We start from the raw sequence: 15,463 nt of genomic DNA on the forward strand, positions 1-15,463 counted from the left end.
TTGATGAAAACATGAAGGCAAAATAAGATAAGAACACTTACGATTTACTAAAGAGGTGAAACATTGCTCCACGGAAACCCGCACGGATTCCCAAAAAACACACCACTTCAATTCGGGTCGAATTCCTACGCGCGCTAATCGCAGCTTGTTTTCCGACTATTTTTGCATCCCTGGGAACGGGCCGCAGCCTGCCGTTTGAGTTACCATGCACACCGACTCCGAATATAGGCTGCTCTAGTCCCGAGGGAGCGGTCTGCTCTTCCTCTCTCCACATCCCCGTTAAAAATATTTTAGCGCTCCTTTTCATGGAAAACAAAGCTGATGCGTATTGACAGTTTCTTTCGGAGAAATACAATAAATAGCATTTCATATATCAGTAGGCTACTTATTTTCTAATGTCCTGTAGCCTAGGGGGTAAGGGGTACACATCAATCATGACAAACGGATTAATAACTTGGTTATGTTGCTACCAATAATTTAGTAATGAAGCACAAAAAAACAGATTTCACTTTGATAGGATTGTTTTATGACTGAGGACACAGTATGAGTGATGGACATTGGACACCCAACTGAATTACTGAATCAAAGAAGCACAAAATCACAGCCAGGTGGAGGTGGGGTGCTTACCAAGGGTATGGAGAATCATACAGTCAATAGCACCCCCAACTACACAGAATACAGATGACATCATCAACCAAGTGTACTCCTTCAGAGTATGTTGCCCATGGATACAGATGTCAGTTTAGTGCTACCACTCCTAAGGGAAGGTAAACGGATCCTAGATCTGTGCCACCAATACAGTGGCAACCTGTCATTCAGGGCAGGTGGGGTTGTTTAATTACTTGAAAATCATACAATGTGATTTTCTAGATTCCGTCTCTTACAGTTGACGTGTACCTATGATAAAAAATGACAGACCTCTACATGCTTTGTATGTAGGAAAACCTGCAAAATCAGCAGTGAATCAAATACTTGTTCTCCCCACTGTATGTATACTGTCTGTAGCTAAGAAAATAATCCTAATTGTATGTTGTGTAGTAAGCTGTTAGGAGCCCACGTGCCTCACCCTAACAATTTTGCCTACTGTTCTGACTTGGTGGTTCACATGAAGCCTGTAGCCTGTTTTAGAGAAATGATTCATTGTTTACTATATGCCCCCTTTATTCATCCTATGGTTCTGACTTGGTGTACAGGGAGAATATTGTAAGAATGGCCTATGTTCTGAATTCCGTTGCTGTACATTGAAAAGTGCTGAACAAATAGTTATATTGGCTTAATCGAAATTATGGATTGCCTCTTATCTGCTTGTCGTCCCCTTATGCCATAGTTTGTACATCTCAATTGTCAGTAGAAACCACATTTGTTTAAGCAAGTCAGCCATATCAGCTATGTTTTTTGAAAAGGCAGTAAATGAGGCTGAATGAACTGTTTCGCTGCCAGACAAGACTCCGCTGAAAGCCAGGTGTAGCAGTGGTAAGGTGTTGGGACTGCTGTTGGGACTCTGCTGTTGGGACAGTTTTATGTAGCCCCTATGAGTTTGTGGGCACCGTTAGTCACCGTTATAGTGCAATTAATGTAATTGTTTGTGTTGTGTTGTGTAGTGGCTTTGCTGGCATGCATTAAAAAAACATATTTTTGGAGTTTGCCCCACCAAGATTGACATGCTAAAATAGTTTATAGCGCACTACTTGTGACCAGGGCTCATAAGGCTCTGGTCAAAAGAAGTGCACTATATAGGGAATAGGGTGCCATTTGTAGTGACTTCAAATGACAGAACACATACAGATGTTTGCACTTCCAGGAGGCAGAGAGCCTCATAGACTCTCTCCATTCTGTTGAAATAATGAGGCGCAAATTGAGCCAGTGTTTCATGTAAGCGAGTCAGAGTTAATACAAGTACTGTACTCTCAAAATGTATACTAACTCCGTGGATGTGTAATGGTTTCTGCTTGATGTTACTGCAAAACCTGGTAGTGGAGAGGCACACTAATGATCCTGTAGACAGAGGGCCATAAAGTGTACGAAAAGCTTAGCAGGAAGAGTCTGTGTCAACAGTGGACACGTAAAAGGTAGCTTAGGTGTAACCAAGGCGCTGGAAACCTTACGAAACCGTGTCCTTACAACAATAGGCAAGCAGAGAGGAACTCTAATCTGCCTGGAAGAACCCGAAACTGTAGGTTTGGTGTGTTGACTCCTCTGCAGTAGATTGGTGTAGCTTCTAATCATAAACAAACTGTCCAGGGCGTTTTTTTACAGCAGGCAGGGCTGGTTAACGTCTAACTACAATGCCATGGTAAAGTCTAGGACCTAGACTCTGGAACAATACATTGGGAGGATTTATTCATTTCTCTAGGTTTTGTTCGTATTAAACACTAACACATCATGTTGTCAGACTGTTCATGTACTCTTCAAGTATGTTTGTGTCCAGTGTAGCAGATTGGTTCATTGTAGTCTTAAACACATTCACTTTGAAACAGAAGTATACACCTCACACACATGGTTGTGGGCTTACAAAAAATAAATCTGTAACATGTCAGATATAGTGTTGAAATGTATTACATTTGGAGTTTGCATCCCAATATAACATTTTACGTAACATCACAGAAGGCTGAAATATTTATTTTAAATAACGTTTATTAATTAGGAAATTACGAAAAAATATTATTAACATTCCACCCATGAGGCCACTAGGTAATTTGACTGCAGGAAATACACTGAAAACTATGTACTCATTGTCGCATACTATTTAGCACTTTTTAGTAAAAAGTATGCAGTATGCCAAGGCAGCAACGCAGAGCGGCTCCTGATTGGCTGAGTAGGTGGGGCGGGCCGAGTGTGGTGTGGATTTGTCCAAATCTAACAGACATGCGTCGCATTAACCAGCCTGATAATAGTTCATTTCCTATTCGATTAATTTCTCTAAAATCTGAATAGAATATGAATGGAGTTATAGGCCTTCTTAGGCTGGTTATAGGCAGACAGTCACATTTGACTCACACGGTAGTAAACGATATGGCCCATCTATCCTATTTTAAAAGGACGGAAGACAGAAACCGCTCGTTTGGTTCCATTTCAACATATGCTTTAGTGAAACTAAAGTGCTGTATATATATTCATATATAAATTCAATCAAATAGCCTAGTACACACACCAAAACTTTTCACAAGTTCAAATCAAAAGGCTATTGCTCAGAACAATTTGGAAAGTCGGGTGTATTGCAAATTCAGGACCACTGGACAGCAACATAATAAACTAAAGCACTGATCATTGGGAACGAGATCAGAGTGACTGCTAAGGCTTGATCCATACATTTAAAAAACAATAATAGGTAGGATATCCACTTTGGGTATAAAAAAAGACGATGTTAGCCTACGATGCGATACTCATTTTAAGGAGAACAAAAACTACTTAGCCTACATTTGAACACCACCCCAGACGGTTCACTATTCCGCATCTTCCCAACTAAGTATCCTAGTTTTGTTGTTTGGCTATTTGAAGAGAACTACTATAAAACATTATATTTTTGCATACTGAGAATACGCCATGCGCCATTACGTTGTATCCCTCTATTCATTGATTTCGGGAGCACATCCCCGTATCTTATTGATGAGCTGTTGTCAAAGCCAAAATGATTATGACGTCCAAGCATTTAAAGTACACTCCATTTTCAAAATGTTGCATACTATTAAATGTTGTTTATTTTTTACGCGTACTGAAATGGCCTACTATTCAGGGCGCAAGTATGGGTGTTCGGGACACGGACAGTGTCTTTGCTATTCATAGAGGAACACACAGTGGTTTTAAATAGACAGCCTGTTGTCTATTACCATGAATAACATTCATAGAATCCGAGGCACGATTGCACGCACACAAATATCTGTCTTCGGAATGTTAGCCTGAGCAGTGCTGTGTGTACACAGTGAGGAGTGTGTGTCGATGGATGTGTGGTGTGTGTACATGGTTGTGTGTGTATGTGTGTGTGTGTGGGTGTTTATGTGTGTACATGTGTGTGCATGCATGTGTGTGTGGTTGTGTGTGTGTGTGTCGGTCGGTTTACACTAGAGGGAGGCAGGAGGGAGCATGTTGGGGCAAACAGACATAATAAGGGTCAGGAGGTAAGAGGAGAAGACGTCAGGGAGCTAAGTGTCTGTTGGGAGTCCCCTAGGAGCCCCACCTCTAAGAGTTTATCCCCCTGGTTCCTGCTAACAGCTAACCTGTTTAACAGACAGAACACCACCCTGCAGCATTGACACAGAGAGACGGAGGGAGAGGGGGATGGAGGGAGGAGAGAGAGAGGGGGGGGGGGAAAGAGCTGTGGACAACAAATTCATTTCAGACAAGCTTCCATGGGCCTCCACTACAGGCAAATAGAGGGACAGAGAGAGAGAAAGTGAGAGAGATAGAGAGAAGGGAGGAAAGAGAGAGGGAGAGATAGATGGTTAGGAATAGTGTGTGTGTTTGTGGATGTGTTTAACTATACTTGTGCGGACCAGATGTCCACACAAGAATAGTAAACAAACAAAAATGTGACCTACTGGGGACATTTTGTTGGTCCCCACAAGGTCAAATGCTATTTCGGGGTGGTTTAGGGTTAAGGTTAGAATTAGTGTTAGAATTAGTTATAGGGTTAGGAGCTAGGATTAGTTTTGGGGTTAGGGTTAGGAGCTAGGGTTAGATTTTCAGGTTAAGGTTAGGGATAAGGTTATGGTAAGAGTTATGGGTTAGGGAAAATAGGATTTTGAATAGGACTGAATTGTGTGTCCGCACAAGGTTAGTCCACACTCAGAAGGAAGGCAAGGAACATTTCACATCGCTGAACATTACTGCAGAGGAAGACCGAGAGACGGGAAATTATAGGAAGATTCACCCTGCAATAAAGAGGAGATTTGTCAGAAATAAACTGAAAGCATCTCCTCAGGCCACAGGGTCTCTCTCTCTCCTCTCTATCTTTCTCTCTCTCCCCATCTCTGCCTCACTCTCAAATCAATTCAATTTACGTGAAATAGATAATAAATGAAAGTGAAATAAACAACCTTTTTTTTTTACAGTAAACATTATACTCGCAAAAGTTCCAAAAGAATAAAGACATTTCTCTCTCTCCAATCCCTGGCTCCCTCTCTGCCTATATCTCTGGCTGCCTTTCTCCCTCCCTCCCTGCCTTCCTTCCTCTTTGGTGAGTTTGAGAATTATGCAACCCAACCCTTCTGCCTTGACAACTGCATTATCAGATCCCTCCTCCTCCCTCTGTCCCTCCTCCCCCTCCATCACCCTCTATCCCTCTCTCCATCCTCTCTCTGCCAAGCAGCCTACAGTCAAATAAAACACTTCAGACCCGTAACATCCATTCTAAAAAAGCAGCAAGTATGTGTGCATCTGTAGGGCTGATGGTACGTGCTTTCATCCACATTCACTCATTCCTATTTTTAAAATTTTATTTAACTAGGAAAATCAGTTAAGAACAAATTTGTATTTACAATGATGGCCTACCCCGGTCAAACCCTACTGACTCTTTGTGTTGTGACCTTTGGGCGTCAGAGAGAGAGACCACAAATTCCAATTTGCTAAAACTCTTTAACATCATCCTCAGCTCTGGCATCTTCCCCAATATTTGGAACCAAGAACTGATCCCCACAATCCACAAAAGTGGAGACAGATTTGACCCCAATAACTACTGTGGGATATGCGTCAACAGCATCCTTGGGAAAATCCCCTGCATTATCATTAACTGACTTGTCTAGTTAAATTTAAAAACATTTCTTTAATTATTTTTGAACTTCCGTGAGTGTAATTTTTACTGTTAATTTTTATTGCTTACTTCACTTTCTTTGGCAATGTTAACTTATGCCAATTTATGCCATAACCAATAAAGCCCTTAAATTGAAATGTCATTAAATTGAGAGGCTATTGACAACACAGCTGTGCTCCATCAAGAGCACATGATTTTCTCTCATATCAAGAAAGAGCGACAGCAAGAACATGCAAAATGTGTTATTTAATGATAGGCCCTGTCCTTCACACTGCAGTTCTGTACATCCTCCAACTTTGTTATTCAATGACCTTTAAAACTAACTTTGTGTTGAGATGAAAGAGAAAGATTTGCAATCTTTATCTGACTAAGGGAGAGCAAAGTCTCAGTAATGATTCATAATTAAACTGCAGCATTTAAAAATCAGATATTTCATCTCCCCAGGCGGTGATTGAACCTCACTTTCATCCGCTCCACATCCAAATCCTATAGCACTTAGCCAGCTAGTCCCGGTTAATACTACAACCAGCCTGTCTGTTGGTGTCCGTCTCTCTGTTTGGGTCTGTCTGTCTCTTCATCTTTGTGTGTGTGTGTATGCCTTTCCACACACACACACACACACACACACACACACACACACACACACACACACACACACACACACACACACACACACACACACACACACACACACACACACACACACACACACACACACACACACACACACACACACACACACACACACACACACACACACACACACACACACACACACACACCGTGCCTGCCTGCCTGCCTGCCTGCCTGCCTGACCATCCCTTCCCCTGGAGATCCTTGCTCCGATCCCCAGTACTGTGGAACTTTAACCCCCAGCAGAGTGCTCCCAGCCTGGTTAGAGGAGCCCTCTGACCTCCCTCCTCCCCTCCATCTGGCCAAAGCACTGTGGATCCGCTCTGCTTCATCAGCTCTCAGTAAATCAATGGACATGACAGAGATGGGCTTTGACAGCCTAATTACAGAAAGTGGGAAGGATGGAGGGGGGACGGAGGGAGGGAGGGACTACAGAGCATTAACTTGATGTTTTCTTTCTCTCTATTCCTCATCGTTATGCTTTTCTCCTGGCCACCCATTGTGTCAGGTGGCCATTGGGTAATTATTATATCTAGCTGAGGCTTCTATGGGAAGATATTCCACTGTAAGGAGCATAATTTAGTTGCCTGGGATGGCTGATGCTGCATTAACTCAATGGCTCCAACTGAGGCGAAAAGTGTCTCGTCTTGAGTGTATTTGCGTAGTTTCTCTCAGTCCCTAGAGTTGCCTGAGGTATCTCAGTCTGAAACAGTGAGTTGGATCTGGTCTGTCTGTCTGTCTGATTAACAGAAGCGTTCTGGTTCTAAGGTCCGTATCTAGACGTCAGTGGTCTCTGTTGTCCTCTCTCTCTCTCTCTCTCTCTCTCTCTCTCTCTCTCTCTCTCTCTCTCTCTCTCTCTCTCTCTCTCTCTCTCTAAAACTGCGATCTGGCCAAGATACAGCAAAGCAGTGCGACACAAACAACAACAGAGTTACACATGGAATAAACAAACATACAGTCAATAACACAATAGAAAAAAAGTCTATATAAACCGTGTGTGCATATGAGATAAGTTAAGGGAGGTAGCAATAAATAGGCCATAGTGGCGAAATAATTACAATTTAGCAATTAAACACTGGAGTGATAGATGTGCAGAAGATTAATGTGCAAGTAGAGATACTGGGCTGCAAAGGAGCAAAATAAATAAAGTAAATAACAATATGGGGATGAGGTAGTTGGATGGGCTATGTACAGGTGCAGTGATCTGTGAGCTGCTCTGACAGCTGGTGCTTAAAGTTAGTGAGGGAGATATGAGTCTCCAGCTTCAGTGATTTTTGCAATTCGTTCCAGTCATTGGCAGCAGAGAACTGGAAGGAAAGACGCCCAAATAGGAATTGGCTTTGGGGGTGACCAGTGAAATATACCTACTGGAGTATGTCCTACGGGTGGGTGCTGCTATGGTGACCAGTGAGCTGGGATAAGCCGGGGCTTTACCTAGCAAAGACTTATAGATGACCTGGAGCCAGTGGGTTTGGCGAGGAATATGAAGCGAGGGCCAGCCAACGAGAGCATACAGGTCGCAGTGGTGGCTAGTATATGGGGCTTTGGTGACAAAACAGATGGCACTGTGATAGACTGCATCCAATTTTCTGAGTAGAGTGTTGGAGGCTATTTTGTAAACGACATCGCCGAAGTCAAGGATCGGTAGGATAGGCAGTTTTACGAGGGTATGTTTGGCAGCATGAGTGAAGGACGCTTTGTTGCGAAATAGGAAGCAAAGATTTAATTTTGGATTGGAGATGCTTAATGTGAGTCTGGAAGGAGAGTTTACAGTCTAACCAGACACCTAGTTATTTGTAGATGTCCACATATTCGAAGTCAGAACCGTCCAGAGTAGTGATGCTGGACGGGTGGGCAGTTTCTGGTAGCGATCGGTTGAAGAGCATGCATTTAGTTTTACTTGCATTTAAGAGTAGTTGGAGGCCACGGAAGGAGAGTTATATGGCATTGAAGCTCGTCTGGAGGTTAGTTAACCCAGTGTCCAAAGAAGGGCCAGAAGTATACAGAATGGTATCGCCTGCGTAGAGGTGGATCAGAGAATCACCAGCAGCAAGAGCGACATCGTTGATGTATACAGAGAAAAGAGTCGGCCCGAGAATTGAACCCTGTGGCAGCCCATAGAGACTGCCGGAGGTCCGGACAACAGGCCCTCCGATTATGGCGCACTGTCTCTCTCTCTCTGTCTCCAACACGCAACATATTCATTCACATCAAAGTGAATACCTCTTTCACTTCATATTAAAGATGTTTTACCATTAGTACCAACAGCCCTCCTCTCATCCCGTTCTCCTTGTTTCTCCCTCCCGATCTCTTCACATCTATCATTTCAAAATGATAGGCTATTAAGAATGCACATCAAAATCTACACAATGGCACAATGTCCTTTCATCTCTCTCATCTCCAATCCATTTTCTTTGCTTTCGTCTCTTCTTGACTCTCTCTCTCTCTCTCTAATATCCATGTTCGCGTCGTCTCGCCCTTGCATATTCTGCCACTGTATGTGTAAGGTTGTGAAAATGACTTACGGCTCTTTCTCTCACTCTCCCATTTTCACACTTGGCTGTCGGTTAGCGAGATCACACTGTCTCTCTGCATTGGTAAACAAACGCACACATGCAGTCGCACTCATATACATGTACCTACAGTCTTATGAAACGCACGCACACACACACATACACACACAAAGTATGCACCTGGCAGCAGTTAAGATGTACAGCATCTCCTTCTCGTTACGATTAATGTGTGAGCTACTGACACACAGAGCTCTGTAGGCTACAGTCAGTGTCCAGTGTAAACCTGTAACATATAAACGCAAAATGTAAAGAGTTGGTCCCATGTTTCATGAGCTGAAATGAAAGATCATTTGAGCATTGTAGCCTTTGTCAAGATAATCCATCCGCCTGACAGGTGTGGCATATCAAGAAGCTGATACAACACAATGCCACAATGTAGATGTTTCAAGTTTTGAGGGAGCGTGCAATTGTCATGATGACTGCAGGAATGTCCACCCAGAGTTGTTGCCAGATAATTCAATGTTCATTTCTCTACCATCGTTTTAGAGAATTTGGCAGTATGCCTCACAACCGCAGACCACGGGTAACCACGCCAGCCCAGGACCTCCACATCCGGCTTTTTCATCTGCAGGATTGTCTGAGGGGAGGGTGGGTCGGTGCTGAGGAGTATTTCTGTCTGTAATAAAGCCCTTTTGTGGGGATAAGCTAATTCTGATTGGCTGGGCCTGGCTCCCCAGTGGGTGGGCCTATGCCCTCCCAGGCCCACCCATGGCTGTGACCCTGCTCAGTAGGGAACTCCATTATTTGTTTACTTCAATTGACTTATTTCCTTATATGAACTATGACTCTTTGAAATTGTTGCATGTTGCATTTATAATTTTGTCCAGTATGTTTGGAGATAAACAACACTGCATCCAACTATGCTGCCGCTTAATCTGAATGGCAGCCAATCACGATGATGATCGTCGGGAGGGCATCACAGACACAGCAGGCAACAAACAAACAGCACAACCAGCCGAGCTCTCCTCTCCTCAACCCTCTGCTCTCCTTTCCTCTCCCCTCCTATCCTCTCACGTTCAATTCAGAATTTCAGATATCTCTAGGCTAGCATTTACCCAGACAGTCACTACACCAAAGAATTATTGTTCATTGCTGCCTTTAGAATGTGCCTTTAGGATCCATTGTTTGATGGTTATTCATTGCCTGTGTTGTCTCTTGTTTTATTACACCGAGGGATAATTAACGTTAGCGTTCTGCTGTGCGTCTCTGGTATTTATTTATCTTTGATGAATGAAAACAAAACAATCACAACTTTGTGAGTGTCCTTATAAAGAACACCGTATATTAACAGTGCATTGGTACAATATTTGAAAAGAACACACAGTACTGGATGCAACAACAATATCAACAACAACACTATCATACAAACAATTTATTAGGAATAGGACACAAATATAATCCAACTCTAACTAGAATAGAGAATTGAACAAAATGAAAGTACAACAAATAAATTGAATCAAAAATAAAACATGATTCCTCTGAATAAGAATCCTTCCTATATGTATGTACATCACCATCTCTGAATTATACCATCCAATAACTCTAATATGGTATTTCTGAGAGATGATTAAAAAGACCTTGCTCTCTCTATACAACGGCATAAAGAGTGGGTGTATTGCTCAATTAGTAACAGACAGACTGGGGACGGAGAGAGAGAGGGAACAGACAGATTGGCGGTTAGCTCAACCGGCAACGCTAGCATTTCCCGTCATCCCCTCCTCTCCTCTCCTGAATGAAAGAGACAGTGTCTCTGTAAATGAAATTAGCGGCCACTCTCCTCTCCAGCGGTATATGTACCGCTCTCTCTGTTCCCTTGCTGAGGGTCAAAGGGGCATCATGACAACGATAATGACTTCATACTGCCTATGGTTCCAGAACGGCAACCCAAATCAGCCACTGACCACCTAGCAGGCAGCGGGAGTGGTGGCCAGTCATCTGATTTCTGTTAGCGGGGCTGGAGAGGCTGATCTCTCTCACTGTCTCTCTCTCTTTCTCTCTCTCTCTCTCTCTCTCTCACCATTTCTGTGGTAGAGCAGCACTGACACTGGTTCTCATTCAAACCCCAAGAGCTCAGGTCCTTATCAGACAGTGGGAAGGTGTTAGTTCGTGCGACTAATATACAGTGCAGTAGATTAGTATGTTATTCCATAGCAAGAGTGCATGTTGAATACAATTGTGCACTACACTACACTGTTTTTACAGTGACACCTAATCCTATAACAGAGATAGGATATTTTAATTTCCTCAATTCCTCATTTAATTATGTTCCTATATGTTTTATTTGTCAAATAATTGAATATCTTGTCATGCCAATAAAGCTTATTGAAATGAATACATTTGAGGGAGAGGACAGAGCACCGCAAAATAACAGGACGAACGCTGGAATAAACCCCGGCATCTCAATAAAACCCCTTCTCCTTTACTGTCCCTAATTTGTTTCCATACGCACTCATACAAACACACCATTGAAAGCCTGAACGCACACAACGCAGTGTGAGTGACATGTGATAAGCAGCAGAACACAGGGCACTCACCAGGCATGGTCAGAATTCCCCGGAACAATCGAACAACGCTTGGCAGATGGACGGAGAGAGAGAGAGGAAGAGCCGGAGCAAATTAAAAGAGGGAGGACCGGAGGAGTGTAGAGCAGAGCTTTCTCAAAGCACAATTTCCCCTTTCCCACTGCAGAGTACTTGCTCCTTCTCTCTGTTTTGCTTGTGGCTCTCTTCCTCCTTCTCCCTTTCTCTCCCTCTCTTTCTTGCTGCTGCTACTTTGAGGTGAGGGGCGGAGAATCAGTGCTACAATGCTCTCACTCGCTCTTCCTTCTCTCTCTCTCCGGTTTTCCTTTTTTCTTCTTCTCCCTTCTCTCTCTCTCTCTATTGGTACAGAGGCTGTCCTATTTCCTGTGCCCTCTCTGAAGTGGGACACAGCCTCTCCTCTCTCAATCTCTGCATGTTTGAGACTTTGTGTAAGCGTGCCCGTACACAATGCTCAGAGCAGGGGATCTTGCAGCCTTTTCTCTCTCTCTCTCCTGCTCCCTTGCTCTCCCTCCCAGCGGGATTGACTGTAACCCCCCCCCCCTTCTCCTTCTCTCTGCATGCAGTGGGAGGGGTGTGTATGAGTGTGTGTATGTGGTGCAGCCTGGATCTGCCCCACTGTGCCGCCTCCATTGTGTGTGTGTGTGTGTGTGTGTACTCTTTGTCCTGTAAGCCCCATCTGAGGAAAGACACCTCCCAGGAAGCCACTGCTGCCACTGCCTATAGGCAAGGACTTTGGCCAGTATTATGCCTTGCAAAAGTATTCATCCCCCTTCGTGTTTTTCCTATTTTGTTGCATTACAAAAAATCTAGTTTTATTTAGATTTCATAAAATGGACATACACAAAATATTCCAAGTTGGTGAAGTGAAATGAAAAATTTACTTTTTCCAAAAATTCTAAAAAATGTAAAACTGAAAAGTGCTGTATTCACCCCTTTGCTATGAACCCCCTAAATAACATCTGGTGCAACCAATTACCTTCAGAAGTCACATCATTGGTTAAATAAAGTCCCCCTGTGTGCAATCTAAGTGTCACATGATCTCAGAATATATACAGCAGTCTGCAACACCACTAAGCAAGGGGCACCACCAAGCAAGCGGCACCATGAAGACCAAGGAGCTCTCCAAACAGGTCAGGGACAAAGTTGTGGAGAAGTACAGATCAGGGTTGGGTTATAAAAAAATATCAGAAACTTTGAACATCCCATGGAACACCATTAAATCCATTATAAAAAAATAGAAAGAATATTGCACCACAACAAACCTACCAAGAGAGGGCCGCCCACAAAAATTCACGGACCGGGCAAGGAGGGCATTAATCAGAGAGGCAACAAAGAGACCAAAGATAACCCTGAAGGAGCTGAAAATCTCCACAGCGGAGATTGGAGTACCTGCCCATAGGGCCACTTCAACCTGTACACTCCACAGAGTTGGGCTTCACGGAAGAGTGGCCAGAAAAAAGTCATTGCTTAAAGAAAAAAAAATAAGCAAACACGTTAGGCATTAGCCAAAAGGCATATGGGAGACTCCCCAAACATATGGAAGAAGGTACTCTGGTCAGATGAGACTAAAATTGAGCTTTTTGGCCATCAAGGAAAATGCTATGTCTGGCACAAACCCAACACCTCTCATCACCCAAGACATCATCCCCACAGTGAAGCATGGTGGTGGCAGCAGCATCATGCTTTGGGGATGTTTTTCATCTGCAGGGACTGGGAAACTGGTCAGAATTGAAGGAATGATGGGTGGCGCTAAATAAAGGTAAATCCTTGAGGGAAACCTGTTTCAGTCTTCCAGAGATTTGAGACTGGGACGGAGGTTCACCTTCCTGCAGGACAATGATCCCAAGCATACTGCTAAAGAAACACATGAGTGGTTTACGGGGAAACATTTAAATGTCTTGGAATGGCCTAGTCAAAGCCCAGACTTCAATCCAATTGTGAATCTGTGGTATGACTTAAAGATTGCTGTACACCAGCAGAACCCATCCAACTTGAAGGAGCTGGAGCAGTTTTGCCTTGAAGAATGGACAAAAATCCCAGTGGCTAGATGTGCCAAGTGTACCCCCAAAAAACTTGCAGCTGCAATTGCTACAAAAGGTGGCTCTACAAAGTATTGACTTTTTTTTCAAGTTCAGTTTATTTGTCTTATTTCTTGTTTGTTTCATAAAAAATATTTAGCATCTTCAAAGTGGTAGGCATGTTGTGTAAGTCAAATGATACAAACCCCCCAAAATCTATTTTAATTCCAGGTTGTAAGGCAATAAATTAGGAAAAATGCCAATGGGGGGTGAATACTTTCGCAAGCCAACTGTAGGCTGAGAGTAAGGGCAAGTGTTGGAAATAGGGCTGGGGCTAGCACTGTGGATAACCTTATACAGTAACCTACAAAAGGTGAAACCCATTGCTTAATATCTTCAATTAAACCCTGAAATACTTTTCACATTATATCCTCCATCAAATCACTTGTAAAATTTTGCCTCTGCGAAATGTTCACCTGCTGCCTCGAAGATGAAAGAGCGGCGTTGTCTGTAGTCTAAAAGCTATGAATGCCTTTGGCTGCTGTGCTGCAGCGGTGTAAAGCCAGACAGCCAGCCGGTGCAGCTGCTATTCACACCCAACAAAGCCATAAAACACTCTCATCTTTATCTCTCTCTCTCTCTCTCTCTCGCTCTCTCTCTCTCTCTCCCTCCCTCCCTCCCTCCCTCCCTCCCTCCCTCCCATACGGATCTATCATAAACTGATCTAGTCTCTACAGTCTATCTACAGAGCAGTCGGTCTGTGTCAGGCTCAAGGCTCTGGCTCCATAGGGTTAAAAAAAATGCCACATCCAAACGGATAGCCCTTTGGATGAGTGAGGAAATGAGTCAATTAAGGAGAAATTGCAGAAAGTTTGAGCGGAAGAGGAGAAAGTCAAAGTTGCAGGTCTATTGTGATATTCTGAGACAGCAATTTGGCATAGACAACAAGGCAATTCGAAATTCCGGACAGACAAATTTTTCTAACTTGGTCACTAATAATCGGAATAATTCAAGAGAGCTCTTTTCGACCATTGATGTCCTGATAAATCTTACCCCGGCAAACCTATGGGAACTTTACTCCACATCTAAATGTGATGAGTTTGCGGCATATTTAGGAGATAAGATTTATCATTATACATTTTTTTATTTCACCTTTATTTAACCAGGGAGGCCAGTTGAGAACAGGTTCTCATTTACAACTGCGACCTGGCAAAGCAGTGCGACAAATATAACAAACATTAGGCTCAGTATGAGTCAAGCAAACTATTGTTAATCACTCCATGTTCACAGGCACTTTTCCCACGGCACTAAAAACTGCTATGGTAAAACCCCTTCTGAAAAAAAGTTATTTCGATTCTTCAGCTCTTAGCAATTTTCGGCCAGTAAAATTCTGGAGAAATAGTTTTTTTAAACAGCTAAAATTTCAATCTGGTTTTCGTGCCCACCACAGCACAGAGAGAGCCTTACTTATGAAGAGGCAAATTATCTTAGAGCCAAAACACAGATGCCAAACACCTCTCTGTCCTTGTACTCTTGAATGTAACTGCTGCATTCAACACTGTTGACCATGACGTCCTTCTAGACCAACGTTTCTCAAACTCGATCCCCGGGACCCCAAGGGGTGCACTTTTGGGTTTTTGCCCTAGCACTACACAGCTGATTCAAATCAAAGTTTGATGATTAGTTGATTATTTGAATCAGCTGTGTAGTGCTAGGGCAAGTTTAGGAAACTGTTTTAGACAGACTGGTTGTGGGTTGGCCTCTCGTGCCCAGTTCTAAATTGGTTTAAGACCTATTTAACTGTTTGAGAGTTTCTTGTCACCCTTGGTGAACATAACTCAGAGAAAACAGATATCACATGTGGCTTTCCACTCGGTTCAAATTTGGGTATATGTTACCACTTGATGGCATTATCAGAAAGCACAGAATTGATTTTCAGTGCTGCGCAGATGA

General features: G+C 43.2%; 1 protein-coding gene and 1 long non-coding RNA gene across 11 annotated transcripts in view; one reads left to right on the forward strand and one right to left on the reverse strand.

The window, feature by feature from the left end:
• The window catches only part of LOC149970437 (uncharacterized), a 223,759-nt gene that overhangs the window by 155,194 nt on the left and 53,102 nt on the right, over positions 1–15,463 (forward strand). The window lies entirely within an intron of this gene.
• The window catches only part of dab2ipb (DAB2 interacting protein b), a 246,587-nt gene that overhangs the window by 80,449 nt on the left and 150,675 nt on the right, over positions 1–15,463 (reverse strand). The window contains exon 1 of one of the 10 annotated variants that reach the window (XM_090227122.1): positions 11,487–12,005. The exons of 6 other annotated variants lie outside the window; for them this stretch is intronic. Coding sequence is in view for 2 of the 4 variants with exons in the window: in XM_090227119.1 (XP_090083245.1) it covers positions 42–370 (329 nt within the window). In the remaining 2 variants the exon portion in view is untranslated. Of the gene's footprint in view, positions 1–41; positions 410–11,486; positions 12,006–15,463 lie in introns of those variants that run through there. 3 more of the 10 variants (XM_036968137.2, XM_090227119.1, XM_036968134.2) reach the window with 3 other exon arrangements.

Source organism: Oncorhynchus mykiss, chromosome 29, assembly GCF_057628025.1.
Source record: "Oncorhynchus mykiss isolate SJ-2025 chromosome 29, ASM5762802v1, whole genome shotgun sequence".
Taxonomy (NCBI): domain Eukaryota; kingdom Metazoa; phylum Chordata; class Actinopteri; order Salmoniformes; family Salmonidae; genus Oncorhynchus; species Oncorhynchus mykiss.